General features: G+C 41.2%; 1 protein-coding gene across 5 annotated transcripts in view; it reads right to left on the bottom strand.

The window, feature by feature from the left end:
- Window positions 1-19053, bottom strand: part of KLHL2 (kelch like family member 2) — a 95895-nt gene that overhangs the window by 74310 nt on the left and 2532 nt on the right. For 4 of the 5 annotated variants that reach the window (XM_019744634.2, XM_074338284.1, XM_074338283.1 and 1 more), the window contains one exon: window positions 9416-9541. The exons of the other annotated variant lie outside the window; for it this stretch is intronic. In XM_019744634.2, the coding sequence (XP_019600193.1) occupies window positions 9416-9541 (126 nt within the window). The remainder of the gene's footprint in view (window positions 1-9415; window positions 9542-19053) is intronic. 5 annotated transcript variants of the gene reach the window in all.

Genomic DNA, 19053 nt, shown 5'->3' with positions numbered 1-19053 from the left:
ATCACTAATTTGTGATTCTTCCAGTGTGGGGAACTGACAACGTCTACCGTCTGCTCTGAAAATCTAAAAGCACTCCACAGTCCTGAGCTCCATGGGTTCACAAATAACCAGGGCGAGAAACGTCAGCAGTATACTCTGGAGGAAACTATGCAACAGCTTTATTTGCATGTAGCATCTAATTTAGACCCCACCACAATTTGTGAGGTAGGAATTATTAGGATTTTTACCCTTAAAATGCCTCGCTGGGGAAGCCACGGTTAAAGATGAATAACCAGCCTAAAGACCCCACTAGTGGCAATGCCTGGAATCAAATCCACAGAGTCTGCCTGCAGCTCCTCCTAACCACGACAAAACCACCTAAGGCTGCGTGGTTTTAAAACTTGTGAAAGCTTGAAAAAAACAGGGAATAGAAAGTATAAATTATAAATAACACGAATTTGTCACTTGATGTACTATATACCAGAAACTAGTTTTGTAAAGTTCTATGTAGTTTATAAAAAGGCCTGATTTTAGTGGGTTTTTAGCACTATCTCTATAAGAATATTTAGAACAATCACAGTTAACTTGCTCATTCAACAAAGCACTTGCAAGCTCACACCTCTCCTGAAGTAGACTGGCAGAAAGGGCTGACAATGCAAAGACTACAGCACAGAGTGGAAAGTGCCCCCGTAAAGATGCTATGGGAGTCGGGAAGGATCTAAATCAGATTGGGGGTCAGAAAAGGCTCCTGCAGCTACTGACCTTAAGCAGAGTTCTAAAAACAAGTCCACGTTAGCTGGATGAAGAAGGAGCAAGAGAACTCCAGAGAGAACAGTGTGTGCTATTGCATGGAGACCTGAAGCAGCAAAGCCCAATGGGGAGCTGTGGAACAAGAAGCTGGAAGAGGCAGAGGGTGTGTGGGGGGAATGGGGGGATCGGGGGGTCAGCAGAGTTGCCTAGTCTCTCCAGAGGGCCATTTGCACTTTCCTACTGTGACCAGGAGAACCAGACACAGTTCGAACATGAGTCAAGTGAATCTTTATGCCTATATTCCTTTTGTCAGTAATCCCTCTTAGTACCCTAGTTTCAAGGTGAAACTTAAGTGGAATTACACTGGAAAATCTCAAAAATCATATAATTAATTACATTCAGCTTCAATTATAATTACGCATTGATCCAAACCTAGCATAACACCTGCTGGGTGGCACCTACATAATTATAATTAGCTCGGCCTTAGAGGCTTATTAGCAGATGTTAGTTAACAAATAAGGTAAAAACATTGCCAAAGTAGTAAGCAGTACCCAGGGTTAGGTCACATGGAGTCTAAGGGCCACCTTACAGATCAAGGACATACGTACTTGGATTCAGTGTGCTATTTTTTTTTTTTTTTAATTGGGGAACAGTGTGTTTTTCCAGGACCCATCAGCTCCAAGTCAAGTCGTTGTTTTCAATCTAGTTGTGGAGGGCACAGCTTACTTATCCATGAGAGAATCGAACAGGCAACCTTGGTGTTATAAGCACTGCGTTCTAACCAAGTGAGCTACCCAGCTGCCCCTTATGTTTGATTTTTTTATCCTTTTGCCTCCAGTAATAACAGATTTTAAAACAGCACTCAAAAAGGAGAGAGATCTGACCAACCTTCTCTTCTTCCAGCCAGTATGGGTCTACTGAGTCTGGCCTTTACCTCTTTCCAAATGTGCATGCTCACAAAGTTGAATGACTTTGGGGTGAGGTGGAAGAGGGCTACAAACAAAAAGTGTGGCAATAAATGTAAGAGAAACTTGTTTGAGCAGCCCATACCCAGTCTACACGGTGAGTTTCTGAGTGTATGTTCCTATTACTTGAAATCTAATGAAAGAACGCACTATTGAAGGGAAAGGCTTTCAGTATCATCAAGTCAATGAAGTTGCATTTCTTCATTCATTCATCAACTATCCCGAGTGGCTACTGTGCAGCAAGCACTACATAGGTTTATCACAATAAACAAGATAATGGTCGTGACAGCAAGGAATTTAAAGTACAGCAGGGGACACAGACTAGCCAACAGATAACTAACTACAAAACGAACATGGGACTATGTAGATGACACAAGTGTGGGGTGTTTGGGAACACACAAGAGGAGATAGGCCCAATCTCACGGAGACTTTGGAAAAAAGATGCTTCTAAGTTCAAACGCGAAAAACACAAGTTACCCAGCCCTCATGTAAAACTCAGATGGCACAGAGAAATGAAAGGCACGCCACCGCCTAACTAAAAGGACATCATGAAAATTGGTCCTTCTCAGGAAAAAAACTGCTGTGCTTTGAAACTTAATAAAGCATGCCCTAACATACCAAGGCATTCTTTGGTTTTATGATATAAAATAAATGAATTCCTAAGACAAGAAAAACCTATCACTGTTGTGCGTGTGTGTGTGTGTGCACGCACCATCGGGCACTAAGATATCAAAAATAATCAGCAGTCACAATGAAACAAGAATTTTACTTTCTACTAGAAGCAGGGATGGTAGGGAGAGGACATGGCATCTGTCCACCTTTCTTCCTTGGGTGTCAGGGAAAATCTGGAGGCACTTTCTGCCACATGGCGTAGAATCAGAGTAACAATCGAGGTGCCGGCTGGTGAGATGCACTGTTAACCTGAATCCCCAGGGCAAACACAAACAAGCCAGAGCCTAGGAATGTGCCCCAGATCATCTTGGAACAGCATCAGATAAGATATTAAGACAAAGAAACAAGTTAAGACATAAAAAGACATGAGGCAAGAGATCAGAAGCAGAAAGTTAAAAGCTGGTCAGGGAGGAGAGGTGAGCCAGATGTGCTGCAGCCGGTCAGGACAGGGCCCAGAGTCAACGGTTGGCCATCAGGCACATAGGGAGGTCAGGTGGGGAGACGAACTATTTTAAAGGTGAACAGCTTCCTGACTGCTCACTCAAATTAGTCATATTTAACCAAACCTCCTATAACTGACAATGTCATTCAACAGACAAGGCAGATGCAACTTGGCCCAAAGGTCAATAACCTCAAAGAACGACAGAACTCCGAGATGAGTGCTGTCTCCCTTCTTTTCCTTCTTAAAACCATGATGGTTTGAATTTGTGGCAATTAAGCACAAGGAAAACCTGTGATCAGATTTACCACACAATGAGAGTCCTGAAGAACAGCACGGCCTCCTCAACAGATTGGTACCTGCTGAGATTTTCAAACTGGAAATCGGAAGCAGTGACAAGTCAACTTGAAAAGTCACAAGAAAATCCTCCTATAGTCAGTGATTTAGGAACTGCTTTAAACTAGTACGGGGCCCTAGAAGAATCTATCATTCTTTTCAGATAGAATTGAGACAGCAGAATGTCAGTGAAAAGTGACGAAACGCAGCCACAAGAAGACATGGAGGAAAGCACGTTACTGTAGGGCAGGGAAGGTATCATCTCCAGGTGTGAGGACCTGTAAGAAGTTGGTTACCACTGAGAGGAGAAGATGAAAATAATAAGAAATAAAGTGAAAGTAGGGGGCCAGGGGCCGGCCCAGTGGCTCAGTCGGTTGGAGCTCCGTGCTCCTACCTCCGAAGACTGCCGGTTCAATTCCCACACGGGCCAGTGGGCTCTCAACCACAAGGTTGCCAGTTCAACTCCTTGAGTCCGCAAGGGATGGTGGGCTCCACCTCCTGCAACTAAGATTGAACGTGGCACCTTGAGCTGAGCTGCCGCTGAGCTTCCGGATGGCTCAGTTGGTTGGAGTGCGTCTTCTCAACCACAAGGTTGCCGGTTCAACTCCCGCAAGGGATGGTGGGCTGCGCCCCCTGCAACTAGCAACGGCAACTGGACCTGGAGCTGAGCTGCGCCCTCCTCAACTAAGACTGAAAGGACAACAACTTGAAGCTGAACGGCACCCTCCACAACTAAGATTGAAGGGACAACAACTTAACTTGGAAACAAAAAAAAGTCCTGGAAGTACACAATGTTCCCCAATAAAGTTCTGTTCCCCTCCCCCAAAAAAGTCTTTAAAAAAAAGAAGAAGAAGAAGAAATAAAGTGAAAGAAGACATTAGGGACAGAGACAAGAACGTGGGGAGGAGGCAGAGTAGAGAGATAAGGAAGTCAAGGATTTCAGAAGGGAAACAGTAGCGCAGAGGTGAGTTTTTGAAAATGTGAATGAAAAGTGTGACTACTGGTAGAAAATGCAGACTATATACAAAGGAAACTTCCTCATTAAAAGTTTTGTGTTTGTTTTTTTAAAAAAAAACAGCTTGGTGAAATAAATCACAAGGTGAACACTCTTAGCTAAAAAAATTTAAAAGAAATAAGCCAAACTAAGATTTTCTGATTTAAGAGGGGAGACTGAGGCAAACTCTGAAGCAGCAGTTTTTCACACATGGTAGGTTTTCAACAATATGGAGAGAGAACAAGGAACAGAAGTTGGGTTAGTAAATTCATTTACTACTATCCATTCTTCACATTCTTTGAAACGTTTAATGATTGTGTCCATGCTCAATAAACACCACATTAAAAAAAAAAAAATGATCAATCATGAGTGCTGAAGGATTACTGCAGATTACCAGTTAACCTGGGACTGTGAGCTTCAAAATATCCCTTAAACTTTCTAAACAAACAAGTCTGCTTGATTTGGGGGCTCTTTCCAACTGCTCTGTCCTTCAAGGAATGATTTATATTCTACTCTAGGATGACATGAAAACAAAAGAATCTGACAGTGCTTTAGTGTAGAAAAATACTTAGAGTGATGGAAAAAAAGTGCACATCCTATAGAGTTTCCCAAAGTCTCTTGTAAAAACAGTGATATAATGGGAGTGGGGTTGAGGGAATGGGTGAGAAAGGTGAAGGGATTAGGAAGCACACATTGGTAGCCACAAAATAGTCACAGGGATGTGAAGTGCAGGATGGGGAATACAGTCCATAATGTTGTAAAACTGTGCATGCTGTCGGATGGGTGCTGGACTCGACGGGGTGATTACTTCATAAGTTGTAAGGATGCCTGTCCACTGCACGTACACCTGACACTAATATAAAATAGTATCAACTGTCAACAATTTAAATATATATATTTATTTATTTATTCGCGGATGTAAAGTACATACGGAATACAGTCAATGGTATTGTAATAACTATCTACGATGTCAGAGGGTAGTAGACTTGGGGTGTTATCACTTTGTGAGGGATGTAAATGTCTAATCATAATGTTGTTTTGTACAGCTGAAACTAACAATTTAAAAAAAAGATAAGTTCTGAGGATCCAGTGTGTAGCATGACTATAGTTGACAATATAGCACTGTATACCTGAAACTGCCAAGAGTAGATAGTAAATGTACTACACACACACACACACACACACACACACACACAAATGATAACTATGTGAGATGATGTATGTGTTAACTGACTTTATTACGGTAATCATTTCATAATATATACGAATATTAAATCACCCCATTGTACATTTTAAACTTACACAATGTCATATGTCAATTACATCTCAATAACCTTGGGGGGAAAAGTGATATAAAGCTATGAAGAGAAAGATAGGCTCAGTTTGCTGCTTCTCTTGCCATCTAAGCAACAAAGTACAAATTACCAAAGACGAGCCACAACTCAAATTTTTCTCAGATGCACAACAGATAATTTCATCCTAGTAATGATATGGGTCCACGGTGTCTAAAAGTCCTGGGGGAAAAAACGCAATAAGCACTCCGCTAAGAGAGCGCTCCGGGCTCTTTTGTTGAAATTATCCTCTGCAATGTAAGAACTGCTATTATAACTGAATGACTAAATATTTATGGCTTCTGTATGATCCAGAGGTGAACATTTGCATCGCTTCGTATGATTTAGCCTTACTGAATACCTTCCATTCCCAAATATAACTTAAGGATAAAAATTATCTCCGTTCTAAACAAATAATAGGCTGGCCCCCACTAATAGACACTGACATTTTTAAAACTCAAGTACGGTCTTATCCCATATCCTAGAAAACAGACGTCTTGAGTTGCATTTAAAATGCATTTTAAAGGCAAAATGCTACCTCTGACAGTTCCTTTTTCAGTCTTCTCAAAAAGCTCACAGGGTTGGGTCTGGAATTTAGTCTGCTTCTTTGTCTCCTCCATCAACCCAATACAGTGTGTCGCACATAACGAGCACTCTGTAAAGATCTACTGGCTTGATTTTGAAAATGTTAGGGTTTTGAGAAATTCCTCTCCTGGCCCCCAACCCATGCTTGGGAAACGTAAAGAGCTGAGTTTCCCACCAGATCTGTGTTGCGGTACTAAACCCGCCCTTTCACCACACTGCCAGTTGTTCCCCCGACACCATGAATTTTACAATGCTACTCCCTTCTCAAAACTTTCACTGAATCCCACTGACCACAGGATTAGGCCCAAAGTCACTACGCTGTTGAAACCTGCCACAATGCTCTTACTTCCTAACCTTTTCTACACAGACTTCCCAGCATGAATTCTTGATTCACTTATCCAATCGGTTAGGTTTATCCCCTCCTTAGCTCATGCAATCATCCAGACCAGGAACTGCCTTTCTTCTCCCATCTTTTGCATGAATCCTACCACCACCACCCCCACACTTTTGTCAGGCCCCGCTGAAACCTCATCTGTGGGACGGTCTGTGGGACGTTGTAGATTTGTCCTGTGAGAATCCTTTTCAGCACCCACATTTTGCACACCATCTTGCACCACCTCATCCTCTTCTCTGACATCTCCTGCAGCAAGCTAGACACTTGAAGGGCATGGGCAAGTCTGATACGGTTTTGGGCTCCCACACAGCCTTTTGGGCATGCTAGCGGATTTCAAAGGGGAACGAGAACTTAACACACCGTTACAAATGCATTGTTGAATACATTGTTAAGAAATGACGCAAGGTTTTTAAACTAAATAATGTTAAGTTATTCAAGCTCACACTGGGCTGGGACACAGAGATATATCTTGGCCTCCTGTCTAAAAAAAAAAACTAGTTTAAAGAAAATGTCACGTTCCTTTTCTATAAACTGTAGTAACTTAAACTTTACAAAACTCCTGTCCTCCCACTCCTACAACCACACCTTACACCACCTATAATTGGAAGAAAAGTGACTTTTACCCCTAAAATTTCACTTCATCAGCCAAAGGTTTATAAAAACACTCTGGTGTACAGCTGTTATCCTACCAAGTAGAGGGGGCAGCCCGAGGGCAGCGTGGTGAGAACACGGAAGTTCTCCCTTCCCAGAAGTCACAAAACCGCTCTCGGCTACTCTTTCCTGGCAGAAGGAAGTTGATGCAAGGACAGGAAATAATAAGTGATTTTCAGCTGTAAAAGGAGTAGGCCTCTTCAGGGATTTCTTTTTTCTTTTTTTTCTTTTTTTTTAAGAATTACTCAAATTAGCTACCAGGGGTAAGAGAAAAGGGAATGACATTAAAAACAAACAAAAAAAGGTTCTGATGAACCCCAAAGAGAGTTCATTTTTTAAAAAAACACTAACAATTGCTGACTTCAATTGCTACAACAATCCTGGCTATAGACCTGGAAGCCAACACTCTGGCAAATTCAAAGGTCATTCTTTGTTCTGAAAATCAGCATCAACTACCAGGCTGGTGACACACTAGCTCCTGAAATGGTGCAACAGAAAGAACAAGAAGGTACTATTTCACAGCCATATAGTTCACGCCCAAAATGAAACCAATAGGTGAATGAAGGCTAGAGCTCAATAATCCCAGGACGGAGGCCGGACACCACGTGACCCACAGGTAAGCAGGAAAAACACCTCATCAGCTCAGAATGTCAAAGCAGCAGTGACTTAGAATCCACCCTGTCCACTCCCCTCATTTTATAGTTAAGGCTCAAAGAGATCCCCTCACACACACCAGTGGAAAACCAAGGCTACTACAACTCATGGAAGGGGGAGGAGGGCATTTGAATAGGCCTATCAAAAATCAGTGTTTCTAGACTTTCCAAAGAAAGAGAAAAGCCATTAAAGATCTCAGTCTCAAAATAACTACACTATTTTTCTTATTTTTCTTTCAGCTCCACTTCGTAGCCACTGCGTTTTACACTCTAGAAACTACAGTTGCAACGGGATTAAAAAGCTAAAACAGCACAACCAGACCTGCTGGATTATCCCAGCTGTATTTTTTCCCAAAAACTAAATGAAAACCTACGTATTGAAAATGTTCTCAGAGCAAGACTAGGAAGCAAATCTAATATCCAATATTCAGTTTAACTTTCCCTGGTCTCCCTCTCTCCAATCCACTCACTCTCCACCTGGAAGCCAGTGTGTTCTTTTCAAAATACACATCTGATCACGTCACATCCCTGCTTAAAAGCCTCCAATGGCTTCCTCCCAAGGCAACTCCTGATAAAGACCACGATGTGTAAGGCCCGAATAATGCTGGCTCACACCTACCCACTCAGCCTCCTCTCTGGCTCTGACCCCCCCCCCTCCCTGGCCATCTGCACCCCAGCTACCCCTCAGTTCGTCCAGTGAAGCGGGCTCCCCCCCACCATGAGACTTAAGTACTGCCGTTCCCTTGCTGGAATACTGTTGTCTAATCTCTCTCTCATCGCTATCCTGACATCATTTCCTTTCCTTCCAGATCTCAGCACAGCTATTCCTATCTTCTCAGGGAAGCCTTCCCTGACCACTGTTACCTTCCTTCATAGGCCTCCTCACAGCACTTACTGCTGTGTGATGCTCTGACTGCTTCCGTCAACCATCAGCCCCATTAGGACAGCAACCACGTCTGTTCTGGCTCACCACTGTACCCCATCACCCAGCAGATAAATAGATATTGACTCTTTAATTTAACTAAAGAATAAACCAATGAGTAAACAAATGGTGGACCTAAAGGGTGGGTTTTTAGGAAGACATAGCACAGAGATGTTAAGGGAAAGTTTAAGCCATTCCCCTCTTAGCCCAAGCTTTTAAATATATTGAGAGTACTTTCACAAAGGAAATGGTGGGAAAAAATACATGTCTTTCACAAAGAAACCCTAGACCAGCTCTGTCCAATAGAAATATAATGCAGGTCACAATTTCTAGTAATCACATTTAAAAAATAAGAAAATAAAGTGAAGTAAATTTTAATAATAATTCTATTTAACCCAAAATATCCAATATATTATCATGTGAAAATGTAATCAATATTTTTTAAACTTATTAATAACTATTTTACATTCTTTTTCTGTACTAAGTCTTGGAAATTCATATGTATTTTCCACTTAGAGAACATCTCAATTCACATGTGGCTGGTGGCTACCATATTGGACAAAGCAGCCTTATACCAGTCACACTTCTGATAAAGTATTTGCTCTCTTCTTTTAAAATACTCACAGAAAAAGCTTTTAATGTTTTCTGCATCAAACAAAGCAACAATGAGGCAAGGGGAGTATATTTACTATAAACAACTGAAAAATAAAGGAAAGAGACCCATGTATGGTAACGTAATGATACCTTCTTAATTCGTTCATGACTTTAAAAGCTTTCTTCATATGCCAAGGATTCACTGTCAGTGGGCAGTGTTTTTCAGTATTATCATCTTTTGAATCGAGAGGCTTCTGATGACCCTGCTTTGTGCATCTATACATAAAAGAAAAGAACAAAAAAAAACAGAAAAACACCTTATTAAAGATAATTTAGTTCAGGCTTATAAGGCAACAAGAAATACAACGAATGCCCACTCCCTCACTCATTTAGAGGAAGTCTCACAATAATCCCAGCATAAGACACAATTTCGAACACTTTCTGATGGTCACTAAGATTTTAACAAAAAATCTTTTGGTCAAAGATGAACACCGAAAATTCAGTAAAAGTGATACAGCAGACATCTCCAAACAAAAATTCTGAGAAATGATCATCCCTTTTGGAAAGTAACCTGCGTAATTTTAACAATCTGTCGTAACCACACATTATTTACAAACCGAGACAGGAACAAGATAGTATTTTACAAAACTTTAGAAACAGAATCTGATTTGAATTTTGCTCTCTACCTGCAAGGTTATTTACCCCATATATTCTGGACCTACCCTAACAAGAGATTAGTCATGTTAGCTAAAGTTTATTGAGTATTTACTATACGGCAGCCACCGGGCTAAGTAGTTTTTACTGTCTTTATTTGCTTAATCTTCACAATCCTGTGAGCTAATTATATTATTAGTATCCCCATTTAACAGATGAAGAGATTGAGGCAAAAAGGTACTTGGTAAATGGTAGACTTGGGAGCCAAAAAATTAACAAATAAAATCATAGTACGATGGGGGACGAGGGGTGGAATTAACTGCTAATGGACACAAGGGAATTTTTTGAGGAGATGGTCGCACAACCCTAGAACTTTACTAAAAGTCACTGAACTGTACAATTATATGGGTGAACTTTATGGCATGTAAATTATACCTCAATCAAGCTATGAATTTAAAAATTGGGATAGAAAATGAAGCTTTAAAAAAATCATATTTGTATGTATAGCACACAAAGCAGAACAGGCAAACATCAATCATTACGGCTGCATTTCTCTTCACATCTTTTCCTTTCCTAACCCATTTCTGAAAGGCTGATTCATTGTTAAAACATTATCTTTCATTTATTTATTCAACAAATATTTTTAGAGTGCCAACAAAGTACCCAGCACTCTTCTAGGCACTTGGAATACATCAATAAACATGACAAAGATCCCTGTTCTCACAGACCTTGTAGTCTAGTCGGGGGAGGGGGAGGGGGAGGGGCAATACACACAACAAATCAGTGAAGTAGGTGGCCCATTAGAAAAGGGTAAGAGTGACGGAAAAAAGAGAAAGGGCAAAGTAAAGAGAGTCAGGAGTGCGCAGTGACGTTAACTCACAGTATGAAATAGGGTGATCAAGGCAGGCCCTACTGAGAATTGAGATTAGGACTAGGAGGTGAGAGAAGGTCCAGGAGGAAGATACAGCGAGAGCAAAAGCCAGTACATGCCTGGTGTGTTCCGGGAACGTGAGACCCGGGCTGGGGCTGGTAGGGACAGCGGAGTGCGGATCACGTAGGACCTTGCAGGACCTTGTAAGGGCTTTGGCTTTTACCCTGAGTGAAATGGGGAGGCACTGCAGAAGAATGACACGATCCAACTTAGGTTTTCAAAGGATCACTTTGGCAGCTGGTTAAGAATAGTCTATATGGGTCAAAGATGAAAGGGGGAAAGCTATTTAGGAGGCTAATGCAGTAGGAGGTGACAGTCGCTCAGAGCAGGGTAGTAGCAGTGGAGGGAGGAGGGGTGATGACAAGTGACTGGGTACTGGATCTATTTTAAAGGTAGAGCCAATGAGATTTGTTCACAGAATGCAAGATTTGGTCACATGTGGCCAAAGAAAGTCTGGATGACTGCAAGTTTTTTGGCCTGAGCAACTGGAATGAGCGCCTGTAACTGGACGGGGAAGGCTACAAGTAGAACCGGTTTAGGGGTAGGAAGATCAAGAAAGAGCTCAGGTTTCATACATGTTGGTTAAGATATCAGAGACCTCCAAGTGAAGACGTCAAAAAGATGCCATCAGATGACTACTGGAGCCTAAAACTGGAGAGAAAAATCTAGCTGCAGGCAGAAATGTGGGAATCATTGATTACACACGTGGTACAAGAAGCCATGAAACTCGGGCACTCAAACATTAAGGTAACCGCCAACATTAACCACAGAAGGTATCCTTGCGTGTTCCCACTGTCCTGCCCCTGGAATCAACACTAATGGAGACAGCTGAGTCTTCAAGCGCTGGCCTATGAAAAGCAACCAGCAGTCCCGCTTCCCCACCACTTGGAGTTCTTAAAGGGGCCTTGCAAATGACTTTAGTACACGGCACTGTCTCCAGTGGGTGAGTGCACAGTTGGAGGGGAGAATGGGACGGTGCACTCTACTCCCTGAGGCCTCTCGTGTGCATGCGTGTGTGTGTGTGTGCATGTGTGCGTGCGTGTGTGTGTGTGTAGAAGTATGACTTACACCTGGCCTAAGAAAAAGTACTAGTAAGTCTAGAAACCAAAAGATGAAAGAACATCCAGATATGGTGGAGGGGACTGGGGAAACACTTAATGGTATAAGGCACAGTCTCATAATGCCCCTTCTCACCATCCTTTCATAAAGAGTACAGCAGAAAAAAAGGGGAAGTTATGTAGATGTATGAAACCTACACAACCTACACGTTTTCACCATGCAACACTGGATGTCCATATATACAGCGATTTAATAGTGTTTATAGCTGCTTCTAGTTTAATAACTTAGAGTTTACAACAGAGGGAAAATATAATACTGAGGACTGGTGAACTATCATGGAAGACTTTTCAATGCTCAGAATGGAAATGAAGGCAACTATGCCCTAGACAGAATATCATTAAGAGTCAAGAGTGTTTATATTTGCTTAAGCAATTAGGAATTAAAACTTTCTGCATGAGAGAATTAACTTTAAGACAGCTACCATACAATAATCAATGTCTATACTGGTGCTTTCCTAAAGCTATTTTCAGCTCCTGCTTTTTCTATGTATTCCAGAACCTCAGCAAAGAAAAGACTTCAGTCAAAGGCTTAAAGGAATAAGAAATAACACTGACTTTTTTTTTTTTTTAAGTGTTCTCTGTACTGAGAGCCACTTACAAATACAGCACAGGTCTACCCAAGCCCTTTCCATAATTTTCCATTTCCTATGTGGTTTTGTGTTAGATGTTCTCTCAGTCAGAAGCAAAACTGAGTAACAGAAAATTACACATCATGTCTAAAACTATAGATGTGGAAAAGGAACATACACTAGGAAGCAGCTAAGTGGGAGGTAAAGGTTTACCCTTTAAGTTATACCAGTAGGTGCAGTTACACCTTCTGCTTGCTTCCCTTTGAAGCAAAAAGCTAGCCTTTTCCAGAAAAGCTCCTCATTCTGAGAACTGCCTTCTTTGAAAAATCTGGAGATACTTTTGCAAGGTTCTGTTACTTTTAAGTCTTTCCCCAACTCTACATTTCATAGTCTTAAAATTATCCAGCAACCTCTTGTCACAAAACATACTCTAAAGTAGTTGAGGCTTCCAAGGGTTTGGACCCCAGTACACGCCTAGTCTGTGCAACAGATAACCCTAAAGTCTTCCTTCAACGAATGACTCTTCTGCAAATTCCCAGTTGTGGGCAAGGGTGGCTTCTCAAACCAGGCAACTTTCTAGCTCTGCCTAAGAACACACATCTGATGATAACTGAATTCTCGAAAAGGAAGCAAACAGACTGGCTATCTCCTTCAAACATTCAAGACTCCATCACCTGGCAGAGGTTTAAACCTACTGCGAAAATTTTGAGAACAGCTTAAAAATGAGTTACACTTTCTTGAAATGTTTATCATTTGCTTGGGAATACTGATTTCTGAGGGAGGGGGACAAAAGGATCAGAATGACCCAAGTAAGTTTTTCAAACTATACTTCACCATACCTCTTCACGTGAAGATTCAGGCAAGCCCTTTTTATAGGACTGGGTGTATCAGAATGATAGCCATCTCCAGGAGTAGGGGGGAAAGGGCAGCTAGGTACAGTTAAAAAAAAAAAAAAAAAGTGATGTAATATACCCCACTACCCACTTACCTCCTACTCCAGGACAATCATCTCAGATTGTGAAAAAACACTAGAAAATACGGTTATGTTTTTAATGTTTTCTGGTGGAAACAGTGCTATAATTCATGCGAATGATGCAGCTGCAAAATTTAACAGGGGACCAGCCATTCTCACATTCAGGACACAAATACTTAGCCCCTGGGTGGCCCCCATCTCTGCTCTCCCCTCTGCCTGTTCACCTCAAAAGCTGCAAGACTCCCCTGCTTGCAATGAGTCACCCACCATTAGTCACAAATTTCTGCCAAGTTCACATCAGCAGCTGTTGTTTTTCAAAGTCACCATCCATGCTGTATGGCTCTGAAGTTTCTCCATTACTTTATAATATCTCTTTTGTTTGCTCTGCTGTCTTCCCAGCTAAACTTACACTCAGAGGCTGGTTATCGAACTAACATTGCTTCCATACCCAAGTCCAGGATATCAGAAGTACAGAGTCAACCACAACTAATATTTTAACTAATATTTGTCATATCACTCTACAGTTTCCCAACAAAATACTCTCACATCCTGCATCTCACCCAGATAACCACCATATTACTTAGAGGTTGTAAAAGTCGAGGGCTCCCTCCATTGGAAACACGTCTTGGTTTGTGGTATAGTTGTGGTTTCAGTTTTTGCAATTAGCTAAAGGCAAAGAGACATGCTCTGCCAATTTTCTTCAAGTGTTTAGAATTTAAGCTTTTATGAGGTCCAGAGCCAGGAGACTAACTGCCACCTACAAAGATACAGTCGTATTGCCAAATAAATATAGCTTTAAAAAATGTGATCATCTGCCCTACAGACATGTAAAAACTTGAATTATACCTTCAGTATGTCGAGCTTTAGAAATGAATACGAAGCATCTTGGGAGATAAAAAACCTCCTATCCAGTCATAGGACACCTTACATTCAACCTCATAATAATGCCACTGAATACATCGGTATAGCACAGGTATTGCTACAAGTTATGTTTCCCATTTCTCAGAGCTGGAAAGGAAACATCTAGAAAAGCTGAAAATGCCCAATTTTACTAAAATGGAGTAGCAGTTAATAGAGCACTGAACCTACTGGAGGACAGAGGGAGGGATTACAAACCACCCTCTTCATCCTCCCTCCTAGAACTTGGCTGTGTGGCTTCTGGTTAAGTGTGTGGGGAAGCTGTGGCAGGAGGAGGTGGTTGGATGTCTGAAGTGGAGAGGTTGATGGAAGCTGGAGTATAATTGCTCTCTGATAGTAGAACAATAGAGCTGTAAAAAGCTCTGCTTCAGTTCAACTCAGCTCTCCCTCCCACCTACATGACAAACAGAGCACAATCAGGCACTTTTTGTCCCCGACAGTGACTATTACCAGGAAAGGGACCATGATAAAAGCCTGTCTTATGCAAGATCACCCTTATTTTAAGGAATATGTTACAAACAATTAACAAAGCACTATCACAGTAGGGTACTGTCAGGCTCTAAAAGAGGAAGAAGAAGGGTGATGATCCATTTCAAACATTTTCATGTTTTTTATCACTCATATTTCTCACCTTTCTTTTGCCACTTTTCCTAGTACCGCCATCACTTGGCTGGTACAAGAAGGCAGCAACATGACGGCAATTCAGGTGACTGGGCTACATTTTCCAACACTTGGATGAAAAGGCATTAGCAGAGGACCAGAATCAGCTGCACGGCCTGCACTGTACTCCTGCCTGTGCCCAATACCAACCAAGTGACCTTGGATTAGTCACCTAGCCTCTCTGGGCTTCAGACTGTTTACTTATAAAATAAGGTTTTGTTATTCCACAAATAGGTCTACTATGAAATGGAACATGAAAGTCAAAGATAACAGCACCTCAGCTACTTGCCTCAGGAAGCTGTACAAGCACTAAACACTATAAGAATGTAAACAGAGTTAAGAAAAATGTTGATGTTAGGAGCTAAACTGAATGGAGATATATTTTTATGGATTTTATTGACCTTCCTCATCTTTCATTGCAACAGTCAATGAAAACTATCGGCGATATTCCAGCCAGCCACCACTGTTGATAAATCCAGGAGGTAAGCACTGCCTATATGCCCACTGCATGCCCTATACTAAGCAGGGGTGAGGGGCATAAAGAAGGCGGAGCACAGGAGCCTTCTCCAGTTCCCACTGTACCGGGGAGGCACATCTGAAACCACCGGGGAAGGGCACAAGTCAGGACACAGGTGCAAGATTACGGGCTATCGATTATAAATACTATTAGCATGCAAAGCGAGCTGGAATGAGTTGGCGTCAACAGGGAAGGCTTTGTGAAGGAGACAGGCTTCTCAATCTTGGAGGAATTCCAAGTTGTTTCAAGTAGGGGCAGGATAGGAAAAGACTGGAAACTCCTGGCTTGGGATAAGGCAGATTTTCAACATATAAGACATGGCCACAATGAAACAGGGCTGTGATCACTTGGCTGAGATATCTGGTTTCCTTAAGTCATTTGGTGTGACTGTAAGATTTTGGGCTGAGGGGAGGGGAGTGGTGCAAAATAGTAGGTGGACTGAAAGATGAGGAGAGAAAACAGAGCTCAATAGGAGAAAAAAATCCAGGTATCAGGTGATGAAATCTGTTCATCAAAATACTAGCAGTCAGAATGGACACCTGAAACCAAGGCTCAACAGTTCCTGGGAGCTGGTAAGACGCAGAGGGTGATGAAAGAGAAATCAAAGACCATTCCAAGGCCTTGGGTATCCAGGACCAGAAGGATGATGATTCCACTGAATAACTATAGATGTTGTAAAGGGAAGTCAATTCAAGAACAAAGATTATGAGCTGAGTTTTAGACTCACAGAATCTGAGGTACGAGCTAGATGTTCGTCAAGAAGCTCAAAATTCAAGACTGAAGCACAGATCTAGAACCCACCCTTGAGATACAAATGGAGCCACCACTTAGTAATTAATAGTTGATTGAAAAGAATTGGCCACGGCCTTCATCTGTGTGGAACGCTACTGCCAAGGAACAGTAATAGAAGAGAAGCCACACACGTAAGACCAAAAAAGTGATCAACAGAAAGAGATCAGAGTCCCAGTTTCTCCTCTACATGTTGAGCTTGGGAAAGTAATTTAACCTCTGAAAAAAAGATGATTATCAGAGACCTACACCATAAGGTAGGTTGTTGACAAGATTAAATGAAATAAAGTAATAAAATAATACAAAAAATTAAATCACATTTAGGAAGCTAAAAACCAGAGGAAGAAACTAAGAAAAAGTAGTGCCATGGAAAGCAAGGCCTTGTTTTTTCAAGGCAGAATCAGTGAAAAGAACTGGTCCGAAAAATACTTTAGCAAATGCAGAGTCTGAAATGTAAGAAAGAAAAGCGTATAACACAAGTATCTTCACCCATCCGTGACAGTAATTGTGTTATATGTTTATTTACTATCAGTTTCAACCATGAGGAAAAGGACCTTGTCTTCTGAGCTATCCCCAAAGCCTGGTCACAGAAGGCACCCAATAAACAGGAACAAAAAGCCTGAACTCCCTTATTATGAACAGTAAATACCTTTGGGATTTGGTAGAATTCTATAGAAGAGCATCTAAAAGGCAATTTCCACTCTCTGTATCACCTTGAAAGAACCTTCTACCTGATCTTAAGAAGTTGAACTGTTTTCATAAACACTCCTGGGGCAATTCCATCACAGCCACAGAGGAGTAAATTCACAGTCACCTTCATGAAAACCCACTTACTAATATTTATTGAATGCCTACTAAGTGCATTCGATAATGTAAATTAGAAACAAGAGGTTTGCAGGTATTTGGTAGGAGGAGGAGGAGTGATTTCCCAGCCAGCATCAGAAATTTTTAAGATGACTACATAAACTACCTATTCCAGAATCCACTTCTCAAGTTCCCAAATGCACCCCAAAATCTTCCTTATAGACTACACTTCCTTCAATACACATTGATCCATATGTCTTCTAACATTACCTTGTGGGTCGTTACGGATCCTAAATATTTTAAAGGTTTTTATCACGAAGAGATTCACCTATGATCTGAGAGATGCCCAATTTACACTAAGACTTGTCAAACAAAAACAAGAGTACAGTCCAATGGGCTACCAGAGACAAATTAACATTGGGGTAACCTGGGGCAAGATTCCAAATTGACAGTAATTGAATCTTAGAATTAGAAAGAACATTAAAAGGTCATAGGGTCCATAGTTCCCAAATGTCAGGTTTCAATGAATTTTTAACTGGTCTATGACAAAATGAGGGCAATGTAGTAAGTTTTCATAAAACTAAATTTATTCCAATTAAGAGCTACCATTAACCTGAGATTATGTTATTCTTTGAATTTGGGAACGGGCACTAAAATGTCCATTCTTTTACAAAAAGATGATAGTTGATAATTATTATCTTATTGATAATTACTTGGCAAAATAAAAAACTTAGCAATTCTATGTTGGACTTCTTTTTTTTTTTAATATTACAAGTCGGTAAAATGCAAAAGTCTGAGAACCTCTGCTCTAACCCAAGCAATCTCCTACTGCTTAAATAAATGCCTTAGAACATGCTCAACAAGATGTTTGCCAGCCTATGCTTGAACACCTCCGATGTTCAGAGTATCCAGTGATGTGGAATCGACTGAAAAAAGCTGTGGTTGCATCCAACATATGTTTGCTTAGCTTTGAGAAGGAAAGCAAAAAAAGCAAGGACTATAGAAAGTCAACTTGTGAAAGAGGAGCCATTTGGAAAACCAAGGCCAAGAAAACTGTCCAGCAAGTGGAGGTAAAAGGATGCACTCTGTCCTACACCTCCTACTACTCTTCCCTCACCTTAATAATGCCATAAATCTTTGTTTAAATTCTCAAAGCTAGAATCTAAAAAAAATTCCTGAGGTCAGGGCGTATCAGTTTACATTTCCTTTTGTACATATCAGTTCAAGGCCTGAAACTCCTTTACTAATTAATGTACATCTAATTTTCAGTTGCACACCTTTGTGCAAATTGGATCAAAGGCACATGTCCCCAAAACACAACAGACTCTAAGTGCCACATATACTCAAGGATGCAAAAAACAATAAGCAGAAATATGAAGCCAGTGACAACTGATATAAGAATCAAAAAGGATGAGGAGAACTTGGAGGCACCGAGTGAAAAAAGGAGAAGAAATCAAAAACCTAATTTCAACAAGACCATCCTGAAGAAACCAGGGAGCCTAGGCATAGTCACCTCCATCCCTCCAAGACAATGTGCTAACAGGCTGAAACGGAGCAAGGGATTTCAGAACAATGTAAAACTGACTGTTAAAAGAGAAGCATGAGCAAAAGTACCACACAGTGCCAGGCAGAGACAGACACTGAAATATTTGCAGAATTAATGAATTAATAAACAGACACTCACACAAAGAGGATATGAGTCCCTGCCTCCAACCACATCATCCAAGGCACTTTAAGTTCACATCAAACATCTTTCTTTGACTTAAAGCTTAGGCTAAAAAATCTAACCTTCATTAAGAAAAGCTGAGCCCTCCCAATAACTTCCACTGGCCTCCATCCTAGCCCAGCTCTAGCC

Source organism: Rhinolophus sinicus, linkage group LG07 (genome assembly GCF_036562045.2).
Source record: "Rhinolophus sinicus isolate RSC01 linkage group LG07, ASM3656204v1, whole genome shotgun sequence".
Taxonomy (NCBI): Eukaryota; Metazoa; Chordata; class Mammalia; order Chiroptera; family Rhinolophidae; genus Rhinolophus; species Rhinolophus sinicus.
This window is presented reverse-complemented; position numbering and strand designations above follow the sequence as displayed.